Consider the following 23607-nt stretch of genomic DNA (forward strand, 5'->3'; position numbering starts at 1 on the left):
TATCTAAAAAGCAGATGGAATCAACTCTGTCCACTATGTGCATGAAACCTTCACTTTATTTAGTTGGACTTTGTAACTTAGTGGTTGACTATCAAGAGAAATTTGCTGTGTGGTTAGAACCTTCGCCCATCAACTATACAGACAGTATTAACAACAGATGCATCACATCATGGATGGGGAGCACATCTCAACAATATCTATACTCTAGGAAACTGGTCACAAGAAGAATTCATGCTTTACATCAATCTTCTAGAAATAAGAACAATTTTCAATGCTCTAAAGGCATTCGAGCCATGGCTGAAAACCAAAATGCTTCAGATAAAGTCAATCAAGTGGCCATGTTCTATAAAACAGGGAAGAATAAGTTCTTGCCAGCTCTGCAAAGATGTCATAGTGATTGGAATTGGGCAACCAAAAGGAGAATGCGTATCTTGGCAATCTATTTTCCAGAGAAGAACAATAAATCGCTGACTAATTAAGCCATCAAGTACTACTGTACGAGTGGTGTCTTAACAATCTCATACTGCAAGACCTTTTTGTGACTTGGGGCACACAGGAATAGACCTATTTGCATCTGCATTCAGTCACAAACTACAACAGTACTGTTTGAAAAGGCCTTCCGAAGATGCAATAGCGAAGGATATCTTTCTAATTCCATGGAATGAAGGGATGGTATATGCTTTCCCACCAATTCTGCTAATAGCAAAATCTATTCTAAAAATGAGAAAGGACAAGGGAAGTAAGATTCTGATAGCTGCCCCCCCCCCCCCCCACACACACGTACCTCATTGGCCACAACAGAGTTGGTTTCCGTGGTTAATCAGATTAGCAGTAGATACACCTGTAAGGTTATCAACAGTTCTGAACCTGGTAACTCAATATGAGGGGAAATGATCCTATATTCCAACTTCCAGTCTCTAGCATTAACAGCAGGATTATTGAAAGCAACATAATCAAACAATTTAATTTGCCACAAAGTAATTGAGATTCTGCTGGCATCCAGAAAACTTTCACAAGGAAATCCCTATAATTTCAAATGGAGAAGATCCGCTAATTGGTGCACACATCAAGGAGAACAACCTTTTACATGTTCATCTTTTAAATACTCCAATGCTTACTTCACCTCATGGACTCTGGACTAAAAACAAACTCCATCAGAGTACATTTCAGTGCAAATGCAACTTATCACAGCACGTTTGAAGGAAAATCTATTTCTCAGCAACTAATAGTAGCTAGAGTCTTAAAAGGTCTGCACAATCTTAAACCTCTGCTAAAGGAACCAGTGCCTCAATGGGATTTAAATACTGTAACACAATTTATGAGGCTACCATATGCATCAATGGCTACTACAGAAATGAAGTTCCTGTCATGGAAAACATTATTTCTGATAGCATTCATATCAGCCAGAAGAGTGAGTTACATGCATTAGTAACCTATACAAAAGTAAAGTACTATTTAGAACTCGCCCAAATTTTCTTCTGAAAGTGGTATCACAATTCCACCTAAATCAACAGATAAAGCTACCAACTTATTTTCCTAAGCCACATACTACAACTGCTGAGCAAGCATTGCATACCCTAGACTGCAGAAGAGCTCTCTTATTCAACTTGGACAGAATGCAAGCACTCATGAAGTCAACACAACTGTTCATATCCTATGATATAGTTAAAGGCCCAGCTATGAATGCACATTATTAAGTTGGATGACAATGTATTGCTCATTGCTTTGCAACCATGGATTTGGAATTATCACACCCAATAAGGTACATCAGGTACCAGCAATGGCAACCACAACTTGTCATCAATCTAGGATATCTGTAAGGCTGTCACATGGTCAACTATACATACTTTACAAAGCATTATTGCCTGGATAAGGACTCGTGTGATGACAGTTTATTTGGCCAAGCAGAGCACTTTAAAGTAATCAAACCAAACTTTTCACAGGAAGCAAAACAGGTTGCAAAGAAACCATTGAAAGTGAAAACCAGTTCAAAGCAACCCTCAGCTAGGGAGTCCCAACGTGAACGGCGATTTATGTATGTCCACGGAGAAAGCAAAGTTGCTTATCTGTAACAGATGTTCTCTGTGGACAGCAGAACAAACAGCCACACAATCCCTTCCCCCTCCCTGGGAAGCTTTCCCAGCTTGGAAAAAGACTGAGGAGACACACACATGGGGACACTAGCATGGGAAGGCCAGCGCATACTCAGAAAGCAAAATTGAATTTTCTGGGCTTTGAGAAACAACAACCAGACTCTGTTGTTCACAGAGAACACCTGTTACACGGAAGCAACTTCACTATCCATAGCAAAGGGTTAACAGGGTGCACCTTGATCTTACTTGGTCTTAGACATTAGGGAGTTAATTTTCAAAAGGATTTATGCATGTAAAACTGGGTTTTACACATGTAAATAGGCTTTTGAAAATTGTAATTTTTATGCAGCTCCTTTGAAATTTCACCTAATTTTCAAACAGTTTTAATACATAGATGGGCTTCTGAATATAGCTGCAATATATGGTAGTTTTACACACGTAATGCCTTTGAAAATTAATTCCTGGGTCAGGTTAATAGAAATTGTTAAAAAAAAAAAAAGAGAAAACAGCCTAGTGGTTAGGGCAGCAGGCTGTGAGCCAAGGAAGCCATGGCTAAAATCTCAATTCTCCTGCTTATGCGCCTTGTGATCCTCGTCAAGTCACTTTGCCTTCCATTGCCATAGGTACTAATTTAGTGTAAGCCCTTGAGAGCAAGGACCTATATATACTGTACCTGAATTGCAACTTCCCTTGAGAATAGGTATGGCAACGTAATCCAAAATCCAAGTAGGCATTAGGATTTTTACTTGTGTGCTTAGGTAACATGTCTTTTTCCAAGACAGCACATTATTGCATTAATGTGATAGTGGGTGTGGGAGTACTGCAAATAAAATGAGCTGAAAATGGTTAAGAACATTGAAAAATCTTTACAAAAGGAATTAAAACATTTGTAGTTTGATATTTTTAATGCATCTCTTGGAACAGAATTCCAAGGTATACATTTTATTTTAGTTTTTATTTGCTTCTTATTGAAGTAAACAGTTGTTTATCTGAGTTCATCACTGTATATCTAATATAATGTTGAAATATCTTACATTTTTAGTTCCCAAATCTTCCAACATGTTGCTTGAAACCAAACTCTGCAATAATCAAGCAAAGGAGCCATTTGCTCAGTTACCTGTAAGTATGTGGCATACATCACTTAAGCTAGGATTAACAGAGAGACATTTTTGGCCAGGGGAGTTGTAGTGCAGGTGCAGAAAACTGTTTTTGACCATTGTGTAATGGAAAAACTACATCCTTGGGGGTGCTGCAGCATCCCACACATTCCTAATTCTGAGCACCTTTGGTACTGTCCACTGACATTCAAGAAGAGTGAAAGGTACAAAAATGAATAGAAACAAACTATCCTAACCCTCCCAGTCTTTTGAGAAAAAAAAATGTAGTCTGTCGGTAACCTACAGAGTTTTTAGAGAAAGCATAGACTCACCTTGAACTGTATGGTATATCAGATGTGGATGATCTGTGCTGTAATATATATGTTGCATTCAATATCAACATTAATTTTAAGCTTTGTATTTTCAACATAGCTGCCGCAGTAAGAGCAGTTTATAGAAATCTCAAATTGTCCCAACTTAGGCCACAAGCTCTGGATCTGATTGGTGCATATTGGTTGCGATATATAAACGAGATCATCCCATAGCACGAGTAAGACTCTTCTGGCAATTTATCAGCATTTCTAATGACAAGAACAGAAGCATAATAAGCAGTGCAAAACTAACTTATTTTGCTTGGTAAATATCTGTGTTTATTTTAATGGACAGAAGTGTGAAGTACTGCCTAGCCTCTCTTCCTTTTTCAGTGGGGATGGGAAACGAAAATCAGGAATCATACTGAGGTGTGCAGGTGAACGGAGTGACTGTACTGAGGATGGGAAGAATCTAGGCCAGAGCTTACTTTTTACCAGGGGGGCTGTACCAGGGGGTCTGACAGTTTTCCTCCTGCTCCTTTGTATTTTCAGTTCAATTAAGAAGCAAAGTTGAGATCTGGTGTCATGAATCTTCATTCACAGTTACCCAGGTATCTTTCCATTTACTTTATATCCACCACCAGCTCACCTAGCCCAGTCATCGCAGCAACAGTTTTTGGCCAGGGACCATGCACCAAGGCTCCTTCTGGAAGCTTGCAATTATGGAATCTTCAGCCCCAGCCAACCTGGGGACATTGAACCCAGGTTCCTCCACATCACAATACACATTGCCACTGAACCACCGGGCTGGCCTCCAGTCAGGAATTCTGTGGGAGCAATTCAAAATTCTGCATATTGAGTGTTACAGAATTAGGATGAAAACCAGCAAAGATTGAATAATAGCTTTTTGTAAAAACCCAGAATATTTTTCAGTAAAAGTCTGTATACACTGAAAAGGACAGGCCCTAAGCATGAGCCAGTAGAAAGCCATTTTATGTCATACATCCAACCACAGTTGTTCTCAGAAGACCATTATCTTTGTAGGAGACATACATAATTTTAGATAAAGAAATGGAAACACATTTGGCTGATACATGGTTGATATTTCTGCTTGTCATGTGGCCATCTGAAATTTGTACATTATGGGGCAGGTTTTCAAAGGGGTATGCGCCTACCCTGTGAAAACCTGCCCCAAGTTCCCCCTGCCCGTGCCGAGGCTCGGCGGCAAGCGTAAGTCCCAGGGCTTTCCTGGGGGGGGGGGCATGTCGCAGCGGCGCATCATTCGGGGGCGGTGCCATGGGCATGGTTCCGGCCCGGGGGCGTGGCTGAGACCTCTGAAACAGCTCCCGGGCTGGGGAATTGCGCACTGGCCGGCAGGCCAGCTGGCATGATTTACGCCTGCCTCTGGCAGGCGTAACTTTTAAAACAAAGGTAGGGAGGGGGTTTAGATAGGGCTGGGAGGGGTGGGTTAGGGAAGGGAGGGGAAGGTGCGGGGGTGGAAGGAAAGTTACCTCCGAGGCCGCTTCGATTTCGGAGCGGCCTGAAGGGAACGGGTGCAGGCTGCCGATCCCGGATTTTAATGGATACGCATGGCTACGCGCGTATCTATTAAAATACAGCGTACTTTTATAAAATCTACCCCTATACTGGGTGCATATAATTTTCCGAAGAAAATAAAAATAAGAAAAGAGTATCAAAACTTGACTCAGTTATGTTTTTATTGCACAAAGTGGACATTTGTTCTTGAAATATCCTTAAGAAGGTCTGAGCTGTAAATAATGAGCTACACATATTGTAATATTTAGACAAAAACATTGAGATAAAGATCCAAAAAACAGGTGATACCTTTTTATTGGACTAACTTGATGCATTTCTGATGAGCATTTGAGAATTGCACTCCCTTCGGCAGGTTAATACAAACAGTGATGCTGCCTTAATATATAGGTAATCACAGATTGTTTTCCATTGCTAGTATAAATTAAAATGGTGAGGGGGATAGCAGAATGGCAGACACAATTCTGCACTCTTTCAAAAGCTAGTCAGATGTATTAAGTTAATCTTATAAAAAGGTTTCATCTGCAGCTTGTTTGATCTTTTTTTTTCTACATCTTCAAGCAGCTTAACATGGTAACAACACAACTTTGAAGAAAAATAAAGGAGATGTTCTATAACATTTATTATGGAAAAGCTTGTTCTGTTTGATACCATAGCAACTTGTCTCATGTAGCACTAGCTGGGCAGACATTTCACTTTTTCATTAGGCTGTTTTTGTTTAAATTTAGCAGTGTCATAATGTGCAAAAGAATGGTGGTTCTGTTGGGACCAAAACATCTTGAGTGCACTGCATGTTTTGTAATCTAGATCCTGCCTGTTGTATGAGGCTAAAGCCCCTCAAGACCGGCACAGAACGCCACCTGTTTTGTGTCACCACACCCTGCCCTTTTACACTGAGCTGGCACAGTGTCCACGGACTTGCAGGTTCACTACATAGGTTGCAGCAACAAGAAGCGGGCTTTCCACTGAATCGCTCTGCAGTGCATTGTCTGCCTTGTGCTTTTATTGAACCAGAATAAATAGCATAGAAATTATTATACTGCCACATTTCATGCCCTGTAAAAGTCCCTTTTATGTGAGCTATTTCAGCAGTTTCTATACCCAGTTATGAATATGTGCAATATTTATCCTTGGCCCAGCAAAAGAGATCACACGTTTTCAAGGAGCTAATTTTTCCTAGGATTAGCCCGAGTAAATGAATTCTTACCTATTTGTGGCCTGTAAAGTTAGCTGGACAGTTAAAAATTCTTAAACACGTACTCTGCTGGTATTGCTTTGTCATGGGCTCAATTCTACTTTTGGAGGCATCTGAAGTGCAATAGTGTTTCATGCAGTTATATTAGCAACCAGTCTGTAACTGACATGTGTTGTCAGGTCATCTCCCATTACAGCTTTTTGGTGCAGGACCACAAGCCTCTTTCAAAAGAAGACAGTAAAATGATGATGCCTACAGTGTTTAGCAAGCATAGGTTTAAAAATACTTTTAGTGGCCCCAGCACAGTGGCAGTGCTTGTACACTGCCATGTGAAGGGACCTAGGTTCGATTCCTGGCTAATGTGCTCTCTTCCCCAAGTTGGCCGGGGTTGGAGATGCTGTTGAGCAGGGCCAGATTTTGGGGTGGGTGAGCTGGTGCTAGTGTGGCTGCAGCAGATCCCATCCTGCAGTTGAAGAGAAGCCCAGTGGCCATGGCAGATCCCATCTCACCACCACCAAAGTGAAGCTCTGGGGCGCACTCTTCACCCAGGGCGCCATTTGCCCTATAGCTGACCCTGCAGCCCATGGGGGAAAAGGGATTTATAGTCATTGTACAATGACAACATCTAATGGCATGATTTAGGGCCTATGATTGCAAAGTTCTGGAAGGGTCCCTGGTGCTTGGCTCCCAGCTGAGGACTGTCATTGCAGTGACTGGGAGGAGACGTATTAGGGGAAAAGTCCCCAAATAGGGGTGAATGAAGGCTTATGGTGCCAAATGCTAGCTGTGCTTCTGACCGAGCTGGAAGCCTGAAGGAGCAGAAGGAAACCAAAAACAACTTCTAGGTTTCTTTGGAGTGGGAGAATCTGATCACAGAAGTATTCTGATACGCAGTCCCCCGAGAGAGATGGGTGTGTTATATTTTTAGTCGTACTTAGCTTGTGGTTAGCTAATATAATTATTTTCACCATAAACTAGGCCAATTTACTCTCTTGTGTGTAGGATTTCTAATTCCTGATTTTTCTCTTCAAGCTCTTGGTGTGTGCATTTGATTTGTTTTTGAGTTTTACCAGGCCTGATTGCCTAATCTTTCTTTGTGAACTGGTGTAGACAATCACATGGAATAACATCTTATTTCCTCCCCAGAAACTTGTTTGGCTCACTAAGTATAATTTGTCTGGGTATTTTTTTTCTAGTGTATATTCTTAAAATGTAATTTGCTTTTGAGCATTATACTGAGGTAGAGTTGGTTGATATAACATTTCTAATGTTCTTACCCATCAGAGTACTGCTTCATTGAGACAGAGTACAGTAGTGCGGACAGAGCGACCATGGTATGATGTAGGAATTTTTAAAAGCAACAGTACGGTGGTGAGCCAGTACTATCTGCTCCCAGAGGAGAAACCCAGCATATCCAACAAGGTAACCTCTAAGAAGAGTGCTTGGGGATTTTATTCCCTACTATATTTTTGTTTATTTACGTTTTAGTTAAACGTTTTGTTTTGTGTTTTGTTTTTTTTTTGTTTAAGCTCTACTAGCTAAAAGATTTCTCAGTTACCATTTTTTGTTCTGATTTAATTTCATGCTTGATGAGAGATTAGTGCTTAAAGGATTTTTCTTTACTTTCCATTTATTATACATCAGAGGTTCCCAAACTGTCCTGGAGGATCCCCAGCTAGTCGGGTTTTCAAGATATCCACAATGAATATGGAACCACTGTTTATTTAAAGGAACATTTGATACAAATACCATATAGAATAAAAATAAACACATATCATATATATATATATATATATATATATATATATATATATATATATATATATATATATAAATGATTGCACAAATACTCGCACTTACTACTCGTTGGTCTCTATCTCTATATTCCTACTGCGCTTCCAGTTAGTCACTTTAGTAGCTGTAAGACATCCATGCTTCCATATGTGCTTAGTGGCTTTACTTATTGAGGACAACTTTCAAACTGCCCACAGAAGTGCAAAGTCCCTGGATATATTTTACCCACAAATGATTTTCAGAAGACTCTGTTCATGAGGAGCTAGATAAAAGTGATGAGGCATGACAGGATACATGAGAGTTTAGAGAAGTTCTGGCAGCCTGACTTTTCAGTGCTCCTTTAGAGCTGGGAGCTGGTGGGCATAATTCTCCCCAAAAGAAATTGGCTGCCTTTCTGATGTTTGCTGCGTGCGCTGCAAGCATGGAGCATAGGAGCCAGCTGATATTTTTTTCTCACATGACTAGACCTGTCCTTGACTTTTCTTGCACTATGTTTTCCATCTCACTACTGGACACTATACTAGCACTTATACTAACAGATACAGCATGAGTGATCTAGCAGATCTTGATAGGATTGGTTTTTATTCTCTAGTATAATAGAGAGGTCAGAGGCCTCTGGTTTATAATATCTTTAACATAGAATATAAGAGGTTGTGGATTCGGGGAAAGAAATTAACTCTAAGTTTAGGGATTCACAGTAGATTGGAAAATATGGAGAATTTGATGAAATACAGTAATATTAAAGCCATACATTTTCCCATTAGAGATGTGCCAGTGATTGAACTATTGAAGAAATAAGGGGGACATTTTTCAGACTGTCTGCATTGGAATAAATATTGCGTACTTTTTACCTCTGGGTCTTTTATCAGTTTTCAAAGAAAGTACTGTATGTGTGCAATTTAGCTTTGTAACATGACTGGGATACAATGTATGCACAGTCACTTGCACCTGCTTTTCCTATGGGTAGAATTTTGCTGGAAAAGTATATGCCAAGATTTGAAAATGCTATCTAAATGCCTACTTTCCTCTCACAATTATACCTCTCAATTTTAGCTTCATTGAAGAAATGTAGTTTTCAGACTGCCAATTAACATGGGTATAGTGCTTTTTACCCTTGTAAATCACTTTTGAAAATTGTCTTCAAATGTTTTAAATGTTTGATTATCCCAAAGGCGTCAGCTCTGCCAACATTTAAAACTTATTTACCTCCCTATACGAGAAAATCCAACCTCTAGGAAAACAGGAGAGAAAATGGAAAAAAAAATCAGAGAAATGAGAAGACAAGATAGAATGGGCATTATCCTTTTAAGAAATTCAGGAAAACCATAAACAAATTAAAAACGACCTACTATTCTACTGTTTATAAAGGAAACAGAAAAATCCCACTATAGAGCTATTTCTTATGATCAGTAGTTTCCAGGCACCTCCACAACCTCACAATAATGCAATGATAATGCCCCCTGACAGCAACCAACTCACATAATGTACCATAACAAAATATATAACATCCTAAAAAGACTAGCTACAAAACCTCAACCAGATTACTGCCATACTAGGTCAGACCAAGGGTTCATCAAGCCTAGTATCCTGTTTCCAGTTGTGGTCAATCCAGGTTACAAGTATCTGGCAAGATCCCAAGTAGCAGATACTAAAATTAACTCACAAAAACAGGCTATAAGCTTATATCGGATGAGACAATAACAAAAAAAAAAGTGAACCCAGAGCCCCTCAGAAAAATACATAAACCAGGAAAAGACCATGATTGCAACCCAATGAGGAAATTCAAATAGAGACATGACCAGTGCAACACCAAAAACAAAAATTGATAACTGATTTCAAGGAATTCTACACAGTACAAACCTTAAGGCTATCAAAAAAAAACTTACTGAAAGATTAGGAAATGGAGATCATATCTTTTCTTCAAAGACTTGCCAGACCCAATTCTCTCCTATTTAGTAAAAGCTGTAAATGTCTCCCTCCAGCAAGGACATAACCCAGATCCAATAATATCAGTCCGAGTTTGTCTGCAGCCTGCTGCCGCCTGTCTGCCTCTCTGCTTGGACTGTGTCATCCACCATCGCAGTATCCACCTTTCCCTCTGGCTCTCCCCAACTAACTTTCCAGAGCTCCTGCTTTGGCGGAGGAAGTCCCATCCCCCCAAGTGACATCATCAGGGGTGACAGCCCTATTTCTTCTGACTGAGGACGCCAGATGCAAAGTTTGTCTGCTGCCTGCCTGCCTACCTCTCTGCTTGGACTGTCATCCACCATCGCAGCGTCCACCTTTTCCTCTGGTTCTGCTCTGCTAACATCAGAGGGAGCTTCTGCTTCAGCAGAGGAAGTTCTACCCCCAAGTGACATCAGGGTGACGCCTCTATTTCTTTGGTATGAGGATGCTGGAAGTGCTCATCCCGGTGGGGTGCGCGCCTTTGGTGCACAAACAAAGGAGCATGCCCCCTTGTTCGCCCCTTTGTTTGCTCCCAAGTTTGTATCACGCCTGGATCATTATACTCTGTACAGTCATGAATATCACAACCATTATTGGTAAGGACAAAATGGAGATCTCCACCCACGACGATGCCTCCCCAGACCGAGATCTGCCTTAATTAATATTCCGCTTCACCTTATGAAATTACTAACTGCCTCTACTGCCATCACTCTGCTACTAATTAACACACATTAAATAGCCAGGAAAGCTCCTATTATCTATGACATTCTTTCAACTACCAAACCTGATTATGTATGCATTACAGAGGCATGGATCTCAGACAGTGACATCGCTTTATTAAACCAATGCTGACCTCAAGACTATACTTATCACCACCTTTCTTGAAGTCGCTGTTGCAGCCGAGAACTTATAATTTTTCATAGACTCTTATTTTCTCTCAAACGCAGGTCCTTTACCTCCTCTGTTTGATGTCATACTGCTTACTGGTCATGATATCAATCTCTGTCTAATCTATTGTCCACCAGGCCTTTTGGCTCACAACTGTTCTCTCTAATTGAATACTTCACATCTCTCCCTTACCTTGAGAAAACCATTAGCTTAGGTGACTTCAACTTGCATGTAGACCAAATCCCTCTGTCACATTCTACAGAATATTTCCTTAGTGCCATGAATGCATGTGACTGGAGTCCCGCAAAGTTCAGCGCACTCTGTTGATTTACCTCAGTCTACCATCAGGCCTGTGCAATTGGTACAAAACGCAGATGCCCATCTGTTAAATAACAAAAATCTACATGAACATATCACACCAGTTTAATTTTCCTTGCCCTGGTTACCTCTACAATGGAGAATATAATACAAAATACTATCCACAATACACAGTCTCATATACAATCTTAAAAGCCCATAGTTACTAGCCACCCTACATTTCCATGTATCTTCATGTAATCTCATATCTTTCTCCAAGTACCTTCTCCCAGAATCACCAGGCACACAGTGACCTGTGAACGGGCTTTCTCCTTTGCAGGTCCAATTATATGGAACTCCATCCTGCCCACCTTGAGATCCTTACCTAATATTAAGGACTTCAGGAAAGCCTTAAAGCGTTCTGTTTAGTCTAGCATTCAAAGATCTATGCAAACCCTAAGTGCTCTCGTTATTCCTCCCCATTTACTCCATCCTCCTCCTAATTTGATTTTATCCAGTCTTTAATACCCAAGCTTTATATTGACTATAAACGTTTTATACGTTTTGCTTTTTCATTGTTTTATTATGATTGTACCATTTGTACCCCACCCCGATCGTTGGAGGGCGCTGGCAATAAGTTCCTTTTAAATAAGTCCCATAAATAAGTCCCTTTTAAATAAGTCCCATAGTTCCTCCTTCTCCCCCTCCCTGGCAGTGGCCACCGTTAAATGTAAATTATAATTGCTTTGCCTAATCTTATATCAATCTAAAGGTAAATAATATATCTTGTAAATATCAATGTATCTCCAGTTTTTAATCACTTCCAGTGATTTATTGAATTGTTTTGGCTTGTTCCTTAACTTCTGCCTCCCCACCCCCACCCCCACCTGTATGCCCCTCGTTTAATGTACCTTCTCACTTGTTCTGTTCTTGAGTTACCTGTAAACTGATATGATGTTCCATACGAATATCGGCACATAAAAAATGTTAAATAAATAAATACATGCAAGACCCAGTGCTAAAGAAACCCTGATTAGCTGCCTTAAAATGTGCCTCCTAATCCCAATATTTAACTCCCCTACACTGACCAAACTCCTGGAGTCTGGTTACCAAACAGTGAAAAGATTGCTTATAGAAGAAACCAATAGTCTAGACCCAGCCCAATCAGGGTTACATACACGATGTAGTACAGAAATGCCCAGTTTCTCTACTGGATGACATGCAACTGGTGATGGACCATGGAAATTCAGGTCTCCTGATCCTCTTCATCCTCTCTGCTGCATTTAATACTTTTGATCACCAAATCATGCTGACCAGACTGACTAACATAGATATTGGAGGTAAAGTGAAAAACTAGTTTGAATCCTTCCTTAGCAGCAGAACCCAATAATCAGGAATACAGATACCTCCAAACCTTGGCTTGGTGGTCTCGGACACTGCAGCAGTCTGATCCTCTTTCTGGTTGGAGTTCAAAGAGGAGAGCAGCTCCTTTTTCTTTACATGGAAATTCCATTCCTTTTTCTTCCTGGGCCTCTGTTTCCACAGAGTTGTGAAGTGTTTGCATCTGGCCTTTTTCCTATAGGGTTCACTAGAGCTTCGGTTTCTCTCCTGCAGGATCCCTTCCCTGAGAACTCCTTTGAGGAATCCAAAGTAGAAGAGAGGAAGATTGAAAGGGGGAGAAAGTCTTGTGGTTTCAGTTCTGTCACTTTTAGACCTTAAGGATTTAAGAATAAGTGGCAGGAAGAGAGAATTGGAAGATGGGAAATGTACATCCAGGGAAAAGGGTGTTTCAGCTATGGTTCAGTTGTTCCATGAAGAGGAACTTTCTTCCATAATTTTACAGTTCCTAAGAACACTGAATGTAGCAGAAGAAAAGGAGGAGGAGTCTTGTTAACTTTGAAGAAGGCTATATAATGTTGAATTTAAGGAAACCATCCAAAGCACTTCCATGGCATAGATAAGTTAAGGATTTGATCTCCATGTAATGGATACCCCAGAGAGAAATTTTAAAGGGGGTAAGGCTATGTCAAGTTTACATCCCCCTCCTGGTTCAGTAAAGGGAAAACTGAAAATTCCTAAGGAGGACACACTCATTTGTGCTGCCACTAGGAGAACTGCTGTTCCTGTAGAAGGGGAGCTGTCCTCAGAGATGCCCAAGATAGGAAGACAGAGACCATGCTTAAGCAAGCATTTGAAGCTGCTGGTTTAGTGCTGTATGCTGCTGTGTGCAACAGTATTATTGCTAGGGTAGGATTGTGTTTGTCTCAACACATACAGGAAAGTTTCTTGGAATGTAGGGAGATGGTCTTGGAGGATGCAGCTCAGATGGAACCAGGGGAGTCATATGAATCAATGTGGGCTTCAGTTAGGAGTGTGGCTTGCATTGAGCTGTCTTGTTTGCTGTGGCTAGGTAACTGGTCAGCAAATTAAATTTCTCAGACAAAGTAGACCAAATGTTCCTTCAAGAGAAATCTTTTTGGTGAAGATCTAGGAAAGCTGTTGAAACCATGGGGGGGAATGCAGTTTCCCAGATTGACTGAAGGCAAGCCTTAGAAGAGCTCATGACCAGCTCTGGCTAGGATCTACTTTAAGAATTCCAGCATGTAAGGTTTGTGAGTGACTAGCAGTCTAGACCCTTTAGTAGGTCCAGTGAGGATGCTGGATGGGATTCGCTATTGTTGACACAGGACAGGGGCTTACTGTTCAAACACTAGTGGTTTACGAGGCTTCGCCTCAATTTTTGTCTTACAGCTTGGTCTTTTGAGAGGGTTTATCTCTCTGAATATTTTTAAAAGGTTGTAAATACCCCTTTGTGGTAAAAGAAAGTTTCCTCAACCTTTGCGTATATGAGAGTCTGGAAGTTGTTTGAGATGTTGGTGTTCGGTTAGGAAGATCTTGGTGAGAGGAGCTTTGGTACTGGCTATCTTAGAATTGCTGCAAAGGGGATTGGATAAGGGTTGGCCTTTAACTCCCTAAAAGTGCAAGTAACGGCTATTGCCAATTGATGGGCTGACCCTTATATCATCCGGATGTCTCTCTTCCTTTAGGTAATGAGGCATAGTCAGTCTCTGGTGAGTGTCAGTACCTGCCTGGAATATGAATTTGGTGTTGATGTACCTGGTTGGTCATCCATTTAAGCCTCATAGGTGTCACTTAAGCTGCTTACTCTTGGTGATGTTTTTTTAGTAGCAGTCTGTTCCACCAACGAATTTCAGAGCTGCACAGTTTTTGGTACAGGTCTCCTGATGAAGAATTCCTTTGAAACATCGATGTCGGGATTTGTAGTTTTGTAAAAGTTTCATACATGTTGAGAGAGACAATCTCTGGGAAAAGTTAAGTATCGCTGTGACTGACAGGGGCATCAATTTTAAAATATTTTGAAAATGTTGTTGACACATAGGGGCACTTGTTTCATCACATTTTGTTAAAGACACATAGAGGCACTTGTTTCATCACATTTTGTTAAAAAGCAAAAAGACCAATGCATGATGACATGGGATGGAGTTCTTCACTATAAAAATTCTTTTGGTGAAGCTCCAGGTTTGATGCCTTCAAAATTGTAAAAGCGGTTTCTCTTATTAACTAGTTATTGTATACCCACGTTAATTTTATTATTTGTCATAATACATGGTGTGTTGGCTCCTGATTACTTTAACAGGAAAAGTCTATAAAACATTAATAGCCAAGTAAACTAGGTAAAGCCATTGCTGTCTTTGGGGAGTGAGTAACACTAGCATCTGGGGGTGCTTGTGACTCGGACTGGCTGGAGACAGGATGCTAGGCTCAATGGACTTTGGTCTGATCCAGCATGGTGGTACCTGTGTTCATTTGAAGGTTACATAATTCAGCTTGTTTGCATGTTATTTGTGTTCATTCTTTGCATTAATTATTGTGTGGTATGCTGAAATTGACAAATTATTTATTTTGAAAATGTAATATAAAATGTAAAAAAAAACAAAACATATGAGTGTTTAAAATGTTTTGTTTGTAAATTTTTGCCATGCCCGTAAATATATAGATATATATATATTCTACAATTTTAATATTTAGGAAGAAGATACAGATATTCCAGACTACAATTTGCTGAAGAAACAAGATCTTGTACCAGGCAGTATTTACAGATTCAGAGTGGCAGCAATCAATGGCTGTGGAGTAGGTCCTTTTAGTAAAATCAGTGAATTTAAGACCTGTATCCCTGGTTTTCCTGGAGCACCATCATCTGTCAAAATTATAAAGGTGAGAAAACATGTTGCTTCAAATTTACATTGTAGCTACCTAAAGCCGGAAATGACGACTGCAGAGAACTCTGCGGCCACAAAAGCAGGACTGAAAAATCCAGTCTTGGTAGCAACCTAGACAAATTGCCTCAAAGACTTGTCCTGGGAGGAAGGAGAAGACCAGTTTTCCGATTTTGTCAGGAAACACTGATGTTAATGATTCTGCTTTGTGTTTTTTCTTTGCTCCCTTAAAGAACTTAGATTGTGTTCATCTTTCCTGGGAGCCTCCTTCCTCACCTTCTGGAAATATCTTGGAATATTCTGCATATTTGGCAATCCGCACAGCCCACCTACCAGAGGAGAATCCAAATCAGCTTATGTTTATGAAAATCTACTGTGGATTAAAGACCACCTGCACTGTATCTGCTGCCCAGCTTGCCAGTGCTCATGTTGACTGCACATCAAGGCCTGCAGTCGTGTTCAGAATCTCTGCGAAGAATGAGAAAGGATATGGACCAGCTACACAAGTTCGATGGCTTCAAGGTAAAGTAGATAGAAATTGCATTTTAGTGTAGAATCTTAGTGTGCATTTTAAGAAAGAATACCATGCTAAATCAATTTGTTTTGCTATTGCTGTGTTCTACTTAAGTGTAAATTTTTCCATTTATAAAGTCCAATAGACTTAAACATGATCCCAAGGTGCTTTGCCATAAGTATTGCAGAACCAATTTATGAAATAAATGAATCGGCAGGTGACAACATTTTTTTTTTTACATATAAAATAGCTTCTCATCCTTCATGACCACTTTTTCAGTTGATTCATGAACAAATGCAGAAACTAGATAGGTAATAACTAAATAGTAATTAGTAAGGAGAGAATAGACAATCAAAGGAAAACAATACTACAAGTCAAAATGATGAAATACTAAAATTGTCTTTAAACTGTTGATTTTCAACATGGATCAAGATTGTTTAAAGAGCAGGCTGGATGTATACATATTTCGATACTTGGCTAGAAGATAGAAACTGACTTCTGTTGTGGTACTACTGGATTTCTTAGCAGCATTTGACTCTGTCAACCACACTGTTGTGCTGCTACAGTTGGCAGAGACTGATATGAATGGCAGAGTGCTAGCTTGGTTCAGTTCCAACCTGTCAGATAGGCAACAATCCATACAGTTCATGGGCTTTTCATCCTCGCCTTGGACCTTGACCGGTGGGGTTCTATAATGATTATATACCAGTGGTTCCTAACCTGAAGTTCATGAGACCATCACAGGAGCTTTACTAGAAAGGCTTCTGCTACCTGTGATTAGTTGAGCTGCTGCCACAGGCCAGGACCTATTGCTGTCCTGGAAACTTCAACCTATATTGCTGCAGGATGGAAAGAGAGGCTAAAGACAGGGGCTGATCATGACCATTAGGTGCCTACAACTGCACTGTAGGATGGGGAAGAGATAGGCCAATTGCAACCCTTGAGAACCATAAACAGCTCTGCTGCACATCGGGAGAAGGTAAGGAAGAGAGAGGAGTCAATTGCGGCTGTCAACGTGTTGCTGTAAATTGAGGAAAGCAGGAGAAAGGTGGATAATCACAGCAGTGAGGAGAGTTTCCCTGTCTCGCATGACTAGCCTGACAGACACGAGGACAACTGTACCAAAAAGAGTAGAATGCTGAGAGGAGGAAAGAGAATTGGGGTTGACAGTATGAGGGAAAAGAGGGGAGAAGGAATATTACAAAAATGAAAGAAAAGGAGGATAAAGTAGACAGGTCAAGGGAAATGAGTAGATGGCAGCCTATCAGGAGAGAGATGACTACCATAAACTGGAGGAGGGAAGAAGAGGAGCCTCAGGGGCTCACAATAGACCAGAGATAGGGAGGGAATTGCCAGGGATCAAGAAGACCACCATGGTCCAGGAGGGAGAAGAACATATGACCACCAGGGAGGAAGAGATGATCGTTGGGTACAGATCGACAAACACAAAAGAGAGACACATACACACATGGCAGTCTCATAAGCCTTCTTCCCTTTCAAAAACAGGCTAAAGGAGATCAGTTTCCTCGGATGGTAATTTTCGAAACTTATGTAGGTAAACACCCATTTATCCACGTGAAAAGGCCCTCTGAAAATTGCCACTGAGAGTACAAGTACCTGCACTGTGAAGAGCATGTATTATTTTTACCAGCAAGAAGAAAAGATTGGGAAAGGGAAAATACATGCAGGAATTAAATTTTGAAATCCTCATGCATATTTTTATGCATGTATTTTACATATATAAAGCACCCACTTCCCCCGCTGGCCCGAGTTGTTTTTTGTTTTTTTTTTAAAGGAAACTTCATGGGGCGTTTCCCTTTGAAAATTAACTTGCAAGCCCACAGGTAACAGTGCTCGTCTTCTGCCAGGTCACAGCAGATTGCAAACCTGGAACCTTTTTATATGTTTAAACTTTTTTATTGAAATTCCAAGTCAAACATGCAAAACTCTGATGTCCACATAGAAATTTTTAAACAGGCGCACATGTGTGTATTTGTTAGCCCAGACCCAGGGATGCAGTCATTTTATAACATATACACATATATGCACGCATGTTATAAAATAGCATGTGTGCGCAAAGAGGGACGGATTTAGGTTTTTGTCACCCCTAGGCACTGTTGGTGGTGTGGCCACCCCACACACATAGTAGGACATTACCAATGAAATTAAAGCTGACCAGCTCAAAACAGAAATAAAGTAATGGTGTGGCTCAACCTTTTTTTAATTTCATGGTACACTTTCAAGTTTGCTCAAACCTTGTGGTATACCAAATCAAACTTTGCACAATTCTGACCCGCCTTCCCTTTCCATCAACAGGAGAACAGCACTTTTCACCTGTGTGCGCTTCATTCTGCCAGCTTCAGTCTGACATCTGCAACACAAACTCCATTTGCTACCAGAAACATTAAATAAAGCAAAACCTTGCAAAGGATGCACTCTGCACCCATAGAGCAAAACTGCCATACCATAACACACCAACTGGCAGATTTAAACAGATACAACTTTACCCATGAAAAGGTAGCACAGTAAATATTACAACAGGCCCTTCAACAGCAATACATCTCATACTAGGAAAACAAAACAAACTGGTCTGCTATAAGAATTCCCATACTGGGTCAGACCCAAGGGTCCATCAAGGCCAGCATCCTGTTTCCAACAGTGGCCAATCCAGAGTACAAGTACCTGCAAGTACCCAAACACTAAGTAGATCCCATGTTACTGATGCCAATAATAGTGGCTATTTCCTAAGTTAATTTGATTAATAGCAGTTAACAGACTTCTCCACGAACTTATCCAAACCCTTTTTTAAACCCAGCTACACTAACCACATTCTCTGGCAACAAATTTCAGAGCTTAATTGTGCGTTGAGTGAAAGAATTTTCTCCGATTATATTTATATTTATATATATGTATATATATATATATATATATATATATATATATTTTCTTACATGGAAACTACACACTAACAGAATACCTCACCTGAGTCACAGGCAGACCTTCACCAAATATAGAATAAGTGACAACCAAATAAAAATGTCCAGGCAAAATCTGAAATAGAACCGCCCCCCACCCCCCCCCCCCCCCCAATGCCAGACTCTGCATACAGTGACACGCTGGAGAAATAGAAACAGAAATGCATTTCCTATTGTAGTGAGCAAAATACAAATATATCAGAGATGCACATTCCAAAAATGACATATTCCAATACCTAAACTGAAAATAAAATGCTTTTTTCTACCTTTGTTGTTTGAACATTTTAATTTTCTAATTATGTTGGTCCCAGTCTGGTTTTCTCTTTCCTCCATCTGTCGTCTTCTAACTCCTTTCCCAGTATCTCATGTACATGTGTGTTTTCTCTCTCTGCTACCTTCAATTTTTCCCTTATAGCAGCCAGACTATTTCATCTGTCCTGGCATTGATCTTTCCCTTTCATCTTTTTTCTCAGTTTCTCTTTCTACCTCTTTTTTCCACGCCTAGTTAGATTTTACCCATCCTCTCTCTGCCATCATTCATCAGTCCTCAATCTCCCGCTTTTCATCTCTCATCTGCACTTTCCAACTTCCACTCCTCCCCTTTCCAGTGCTTCTCCTGCTCACCCCTTCCCTAGTCCTTCATTTACCCCACACCTATTTCTCACTCCTTTCCCCTGCCTGTTTCATCTCCCCTCACTTTCATTTCCTCTTCAGCCCTGCTCCTTCTGTCATTCATCCCTTCCCCCTTCTGCTTTTTCTAACCCCCTACTCAGCCACCTCCTCTTGGTCCCATTTCAACCTTCTTTCACAGACCCCTTCTCCATTGCCTCTTGATCCTCCTTGGTCTTCCAGGTCCTTCACACCATATCACAACCTTTCCCCATCCTTCAGACCCTTTCATCTACTTCACAGCCCCATTACATAATTCCCAACTCATCTAATACATCTCCACTTATGCTGCCTACACAACTGCTGAGTTCCTATTCTCCCCACCCATCCCCATGACCCTGCTTTCCCCATTCAATCTGTGAGTGCCTGCTTTCCCCACACATTTTAGTCTCCACACTCTCTCCCACAGACAACCTCGTTCCCTCCTCTGCCCTCCATCTGGCCATCCTTGCTGTTTCCTTCCCCCATCCCTGAGTCTCAAATCTACTTCCCCTTTCCTCCCCACCCAACAAGAAGTTTGAACCACACAGGACGCCATAGTCACAGAGCCCCGCAGTTCAAACTTCTTGTCACTGAATCACAAGGGACATGCGCCGATGCCAATCACTGTTTCCCTAACTTCCAAACCTTCCTATTTTAATATCCTCACTTCCCACGGTTAGCCCCAACCCTTAAAAACCCCAGTGAATTGCCTAAATGTTTTTTTGGGTTTTTTTTAAACTTTCATGCCACCTATAGCAGAAGTAAAGTTATGCAGTAGGGGACCCCGGTACACGCCAAATTTCAAGTGTGAATCCTGGAACACCCAGACCCTGCCCCTTTTTCTAAACTTTTGATTTGTGCATGCAGCGGGAGAATCGCGCGTACATGGGTGGCTTATAAAATTCACTCAGCACACATCAGCCTGACCTGTGTGCGTATCTCCCGGTTTTGGCATGCACTGGGCTTTTAAAATTCACCTGTCTGTTCTTAAGCACACCCACCTGTACCAACCAGTCTGTCTATCCCCCCACCCTTTCACTTCTTCAACCTGCCTCAACTAGTGTCTCCCAGTCCTCCCACTCAGTCTCCAGCAGTTCCAGTTTTCCACTAAAATGTCTTTCAGTTCTTATTTTTTTGTAATTTCAGATTCAAATAAGAACAGAAAGGAAGGAAAGCATGTTGAATAACACCAAAGTCCACCCCACAGGTATGTTACTTAGTAAACAAATATATTTTTGTAGCACCTTGAATTGCTGATTGAGAGAGTGTGTTTTGACTAATTTCTTCTTATACTAAACTATTAATTGATGGCATAGGTGTCAGCCTATCAAAGGGAAAAACTGTGGGGTTATAACCAAAAAAGGGTTGGTCTACACACAAGCTGTAAACTTAAAATGATGCAGAAAGCTCTGATACAGAGAAAATGAGTTGTTATATCAGCTACCATACAAGCAACTTTGTTACTCATTTAGCAGTATTCATAGACCTAAAGTATTAAAATAACAAAAAAATCTGCTGCACAAGAGCCTCATCTGCACAGGTGGTTTCCGAACCTGAGAGCTGAGTGTGAGTTAAGACATTTGAGCTGAAGAAGCAAGGAAAGAAGGCACATTATATGTGTTGCCGCGTCTGTAAAGATGCCCTGAGAGACGAATTTTGCTGTAAGAATCAAACATCGAACCCTATGCAATGCAGACTTCAAAAGGACGCCACAGTGAGCTGATCTGATAATCACCAGTCGACTTCAGAGTAATATATACTGTATACGTAGTAGCATATGGAGGGCAATACACAGGTAAATGACCGCTGAACTGGGTCAAGGAACTTGTTGAAAACTGTCCAGCCTCCCTACTGGTAAAACATGCACTTTGTTCCACAATGCCCATAGTTTCACCCACATTCAATGGTGGTGTTTCCGGGGATGAAGATAGGGAACCCGACAAAGCACATATTTTCACAGGGAAAAAGTATCTGCAGCAAAAGTAGGGGCAGATCTCTGCAGATATTTTCCTAGCATGTAGCAGATGGACTCAGGACCAATGGGTATAGTGTGCTCCTGATAGCAGTTGGAGACGGATCAGATTTCAATCTGATGTCAGCCCTAGTACATATGCCCCTGCGAGACGCCATGCTCTTCAGTATTTTCCGTCTCCATAGCAGTTCGGGACTCTATACACACTTGCTCAGCAGAATACTCTAATTAAAGAAATCCAAAACGAAGAAAAAACTTACCTCTACAGATGAGCCCCGCTCTCCTGCGGTGATACCTACGGGTCCCTCCTCCAGTCGAGATTCCTGAGGTGATTTCCTCGATCCCTCAGAGGTAGGCCTCGGTCCGGCAGCCGGTTCCTGGCATGGACTTAGCCCGCGGCATCGGGTGCGACTGAGAGGCAGTGGGTGCAAATTCGAGCACGGCAGTGAAGGTATTTTTCCTTCTGCCCCCGCAGCCAGAGACCGCCTGGAACGAGACCGGGAAGCGCCGAGACAATGCAAGGTAGAAAACAAGTCTCTGGTCTCCGAGGCTCAAATAGCAGCACAGATAGCCAGCCAGCGTTAGTGCTACCGGGTTGATCAGCCCTATTAGCACTAGACCCCGGTTCGATACGAGGGCCCTTCCACGTGGAGACCCTCTGAGGTGGTCGCCGAATTGCCCGCTTGGTCGCAGTCGCCATTTACATTGGATCGCCGCCCTGTCCGCCGATTCGTACTTTGCGCACAGAGGCGGGCCGTGTGCACAGAATCACTTGTGTGCACAACGGCGTGCGCATAAGCAGTGCCGGGCACCGGGTGCGCAGCCACGCGCTCAACTGTGCCGGGCGCATAAGTAAGCCTTGTGCGCACAGTGGCGCACGCATCTGACCTACACGCATGACTTTGGCGCACCCAGAGCGCATATCTCAGCCTCCCGGTGTACACTTGAACGCACAAACAGGAGTTTTTTGTGGCGCACACAAACCATGGCACCACCGGACAAGAAGCTTAAGGCCCAGGGCCTTTGCCCAGCATGCCACATTAGAACTGCACAGCACGAAGAGGCCACGGCCTTGTGTATACAGTGTGAGGAGGCCCTGGGTGATCCAGCCCAAGGTCCTCCCCAGCTGGTACTGGGATCCGGATCCACCGACAGTACACTGGACCTCGCAACCCCCAGCGGGAGCCTCCTTCAAACGGGCCTCTCCGGGGGCACAGCGCCTCTCAATTTAGACCCAGCATCTTTCTCCTGGGTAGAATTCTTCAAAGGCCTACATACCTTCGTCCACATGCAACCGGCGCCTCTGACACAATCACAGCTTCCCCCAGAGGACCCTAACATCCCGGGAACTCTAAACCCAGAGAAGTGCCTCGCCTACCCAAAAGCCCCAGAATTGGGGACACGGACACCTCGGATGAGGATCAAGACTCCCTGGAGGAAGGAGAAATCCCTCCAGGAACAGAACCCTACCGAACCATGAGGCGGTTCTTTGCCAAAGACTAGCTTTCAGACCTCGTGGCGGACAGCTTGAAAGAGCTTGCTATCCCAGGCACAAGTGCTGCAGGGGAACAGAAGACGAACCCCCTCAAGGGACGCCGTCAGGCCTCCTGCCATTTCCCTTTGCTGCAAGCTGTCCAACAACTGATTGACCTGGAATGGGACTCTCCAGAGGCCACGTTCAAAGGGGGGGTGGACCCTGGCAGCCATGTACCCCCTGGATCCCACAGCCAAAGATCTCCTGGCATTCCCCAAAGTGGATGCCATGGTCTGCGCGGTCACTAAGCGCACTACCATCCCAGTCGAGGGAGGAGCAGCACTCAAGGATGCCCAGGACAGACGTCTGGAATCCATCCTCAAACAGTCATTCGACGTTTCAGCTATGTCACTACAGATCGCTGCCTGCTGTGCCATAGTGACACGTGCCTGCTTATCTAAGACCAGGAACGCCACCACGCCCGTCGAAGCACTAAGAACCAGCAGTATCATTCCTCACGGATGCGACCTCCGACCCGGTACACACCGCAGCCAGAGGCATTTCGTCCGTCGTGGCAGCCAGAAGACAACTCTGGCTCCGAAGCTGG

The 23607-nt window shown here is 42.2% G+C and overlaps 1 protein-coding gene across 4 annotated transcripts in view; it reads left to right on the forward strand.

Moving 5' to 3' along the window:
* Positions 1 to 23607, forward strand: part of HCFC2 (host cell factor C2) — a 116722-nt gene that overhangs the window by 87188 nt on the left and 5927 nt on the right. For all 4 annotated transcript variants that reach the window (XM_029601511.1, XM_029601510.1, XM_029601513.1 and 1 more), the window contains 5 exons: positions 3136 to 3212; positions 7535 to 7672; positions 15227 to 15412; positions 15648 to 15936; positions 20701 to 20761. In XM_029601511.1, the coding sequence (XP_029457371.1) occupies positions 3136 to 3212; positions 7535 to 7672; positions 15227 to 15412; positions 15648 to 15936; positions 20701 to 20741 (731 nt within the window). In that variant the 3' untranslated portion in view covers positions 20742 to 20761. The remainder of the gene's footprint in view (positions 1 to 3135; positions 3213 to 7534; positions 7673 to 15226; positions 15413 to 15647; positions 15937 to 20700; positions 20762 to 23607) is intronic.

This window comes from Rhinatrema bivittatum, chromosome 4, assembly GCF_901001135.1.
Source record: "Rhinatrema bivittatum chromosome 4, aRhiBiv1.1, whole genome shotgun sequence".
NCBI classification, from domain to species: domain Eukaryota; kingdom Metazoa; phylum Chordata; class Amphibia; order Gymnophiona; family Rhinatrematidae; genus Rhinatrema; species Rhinatrema bivittatum.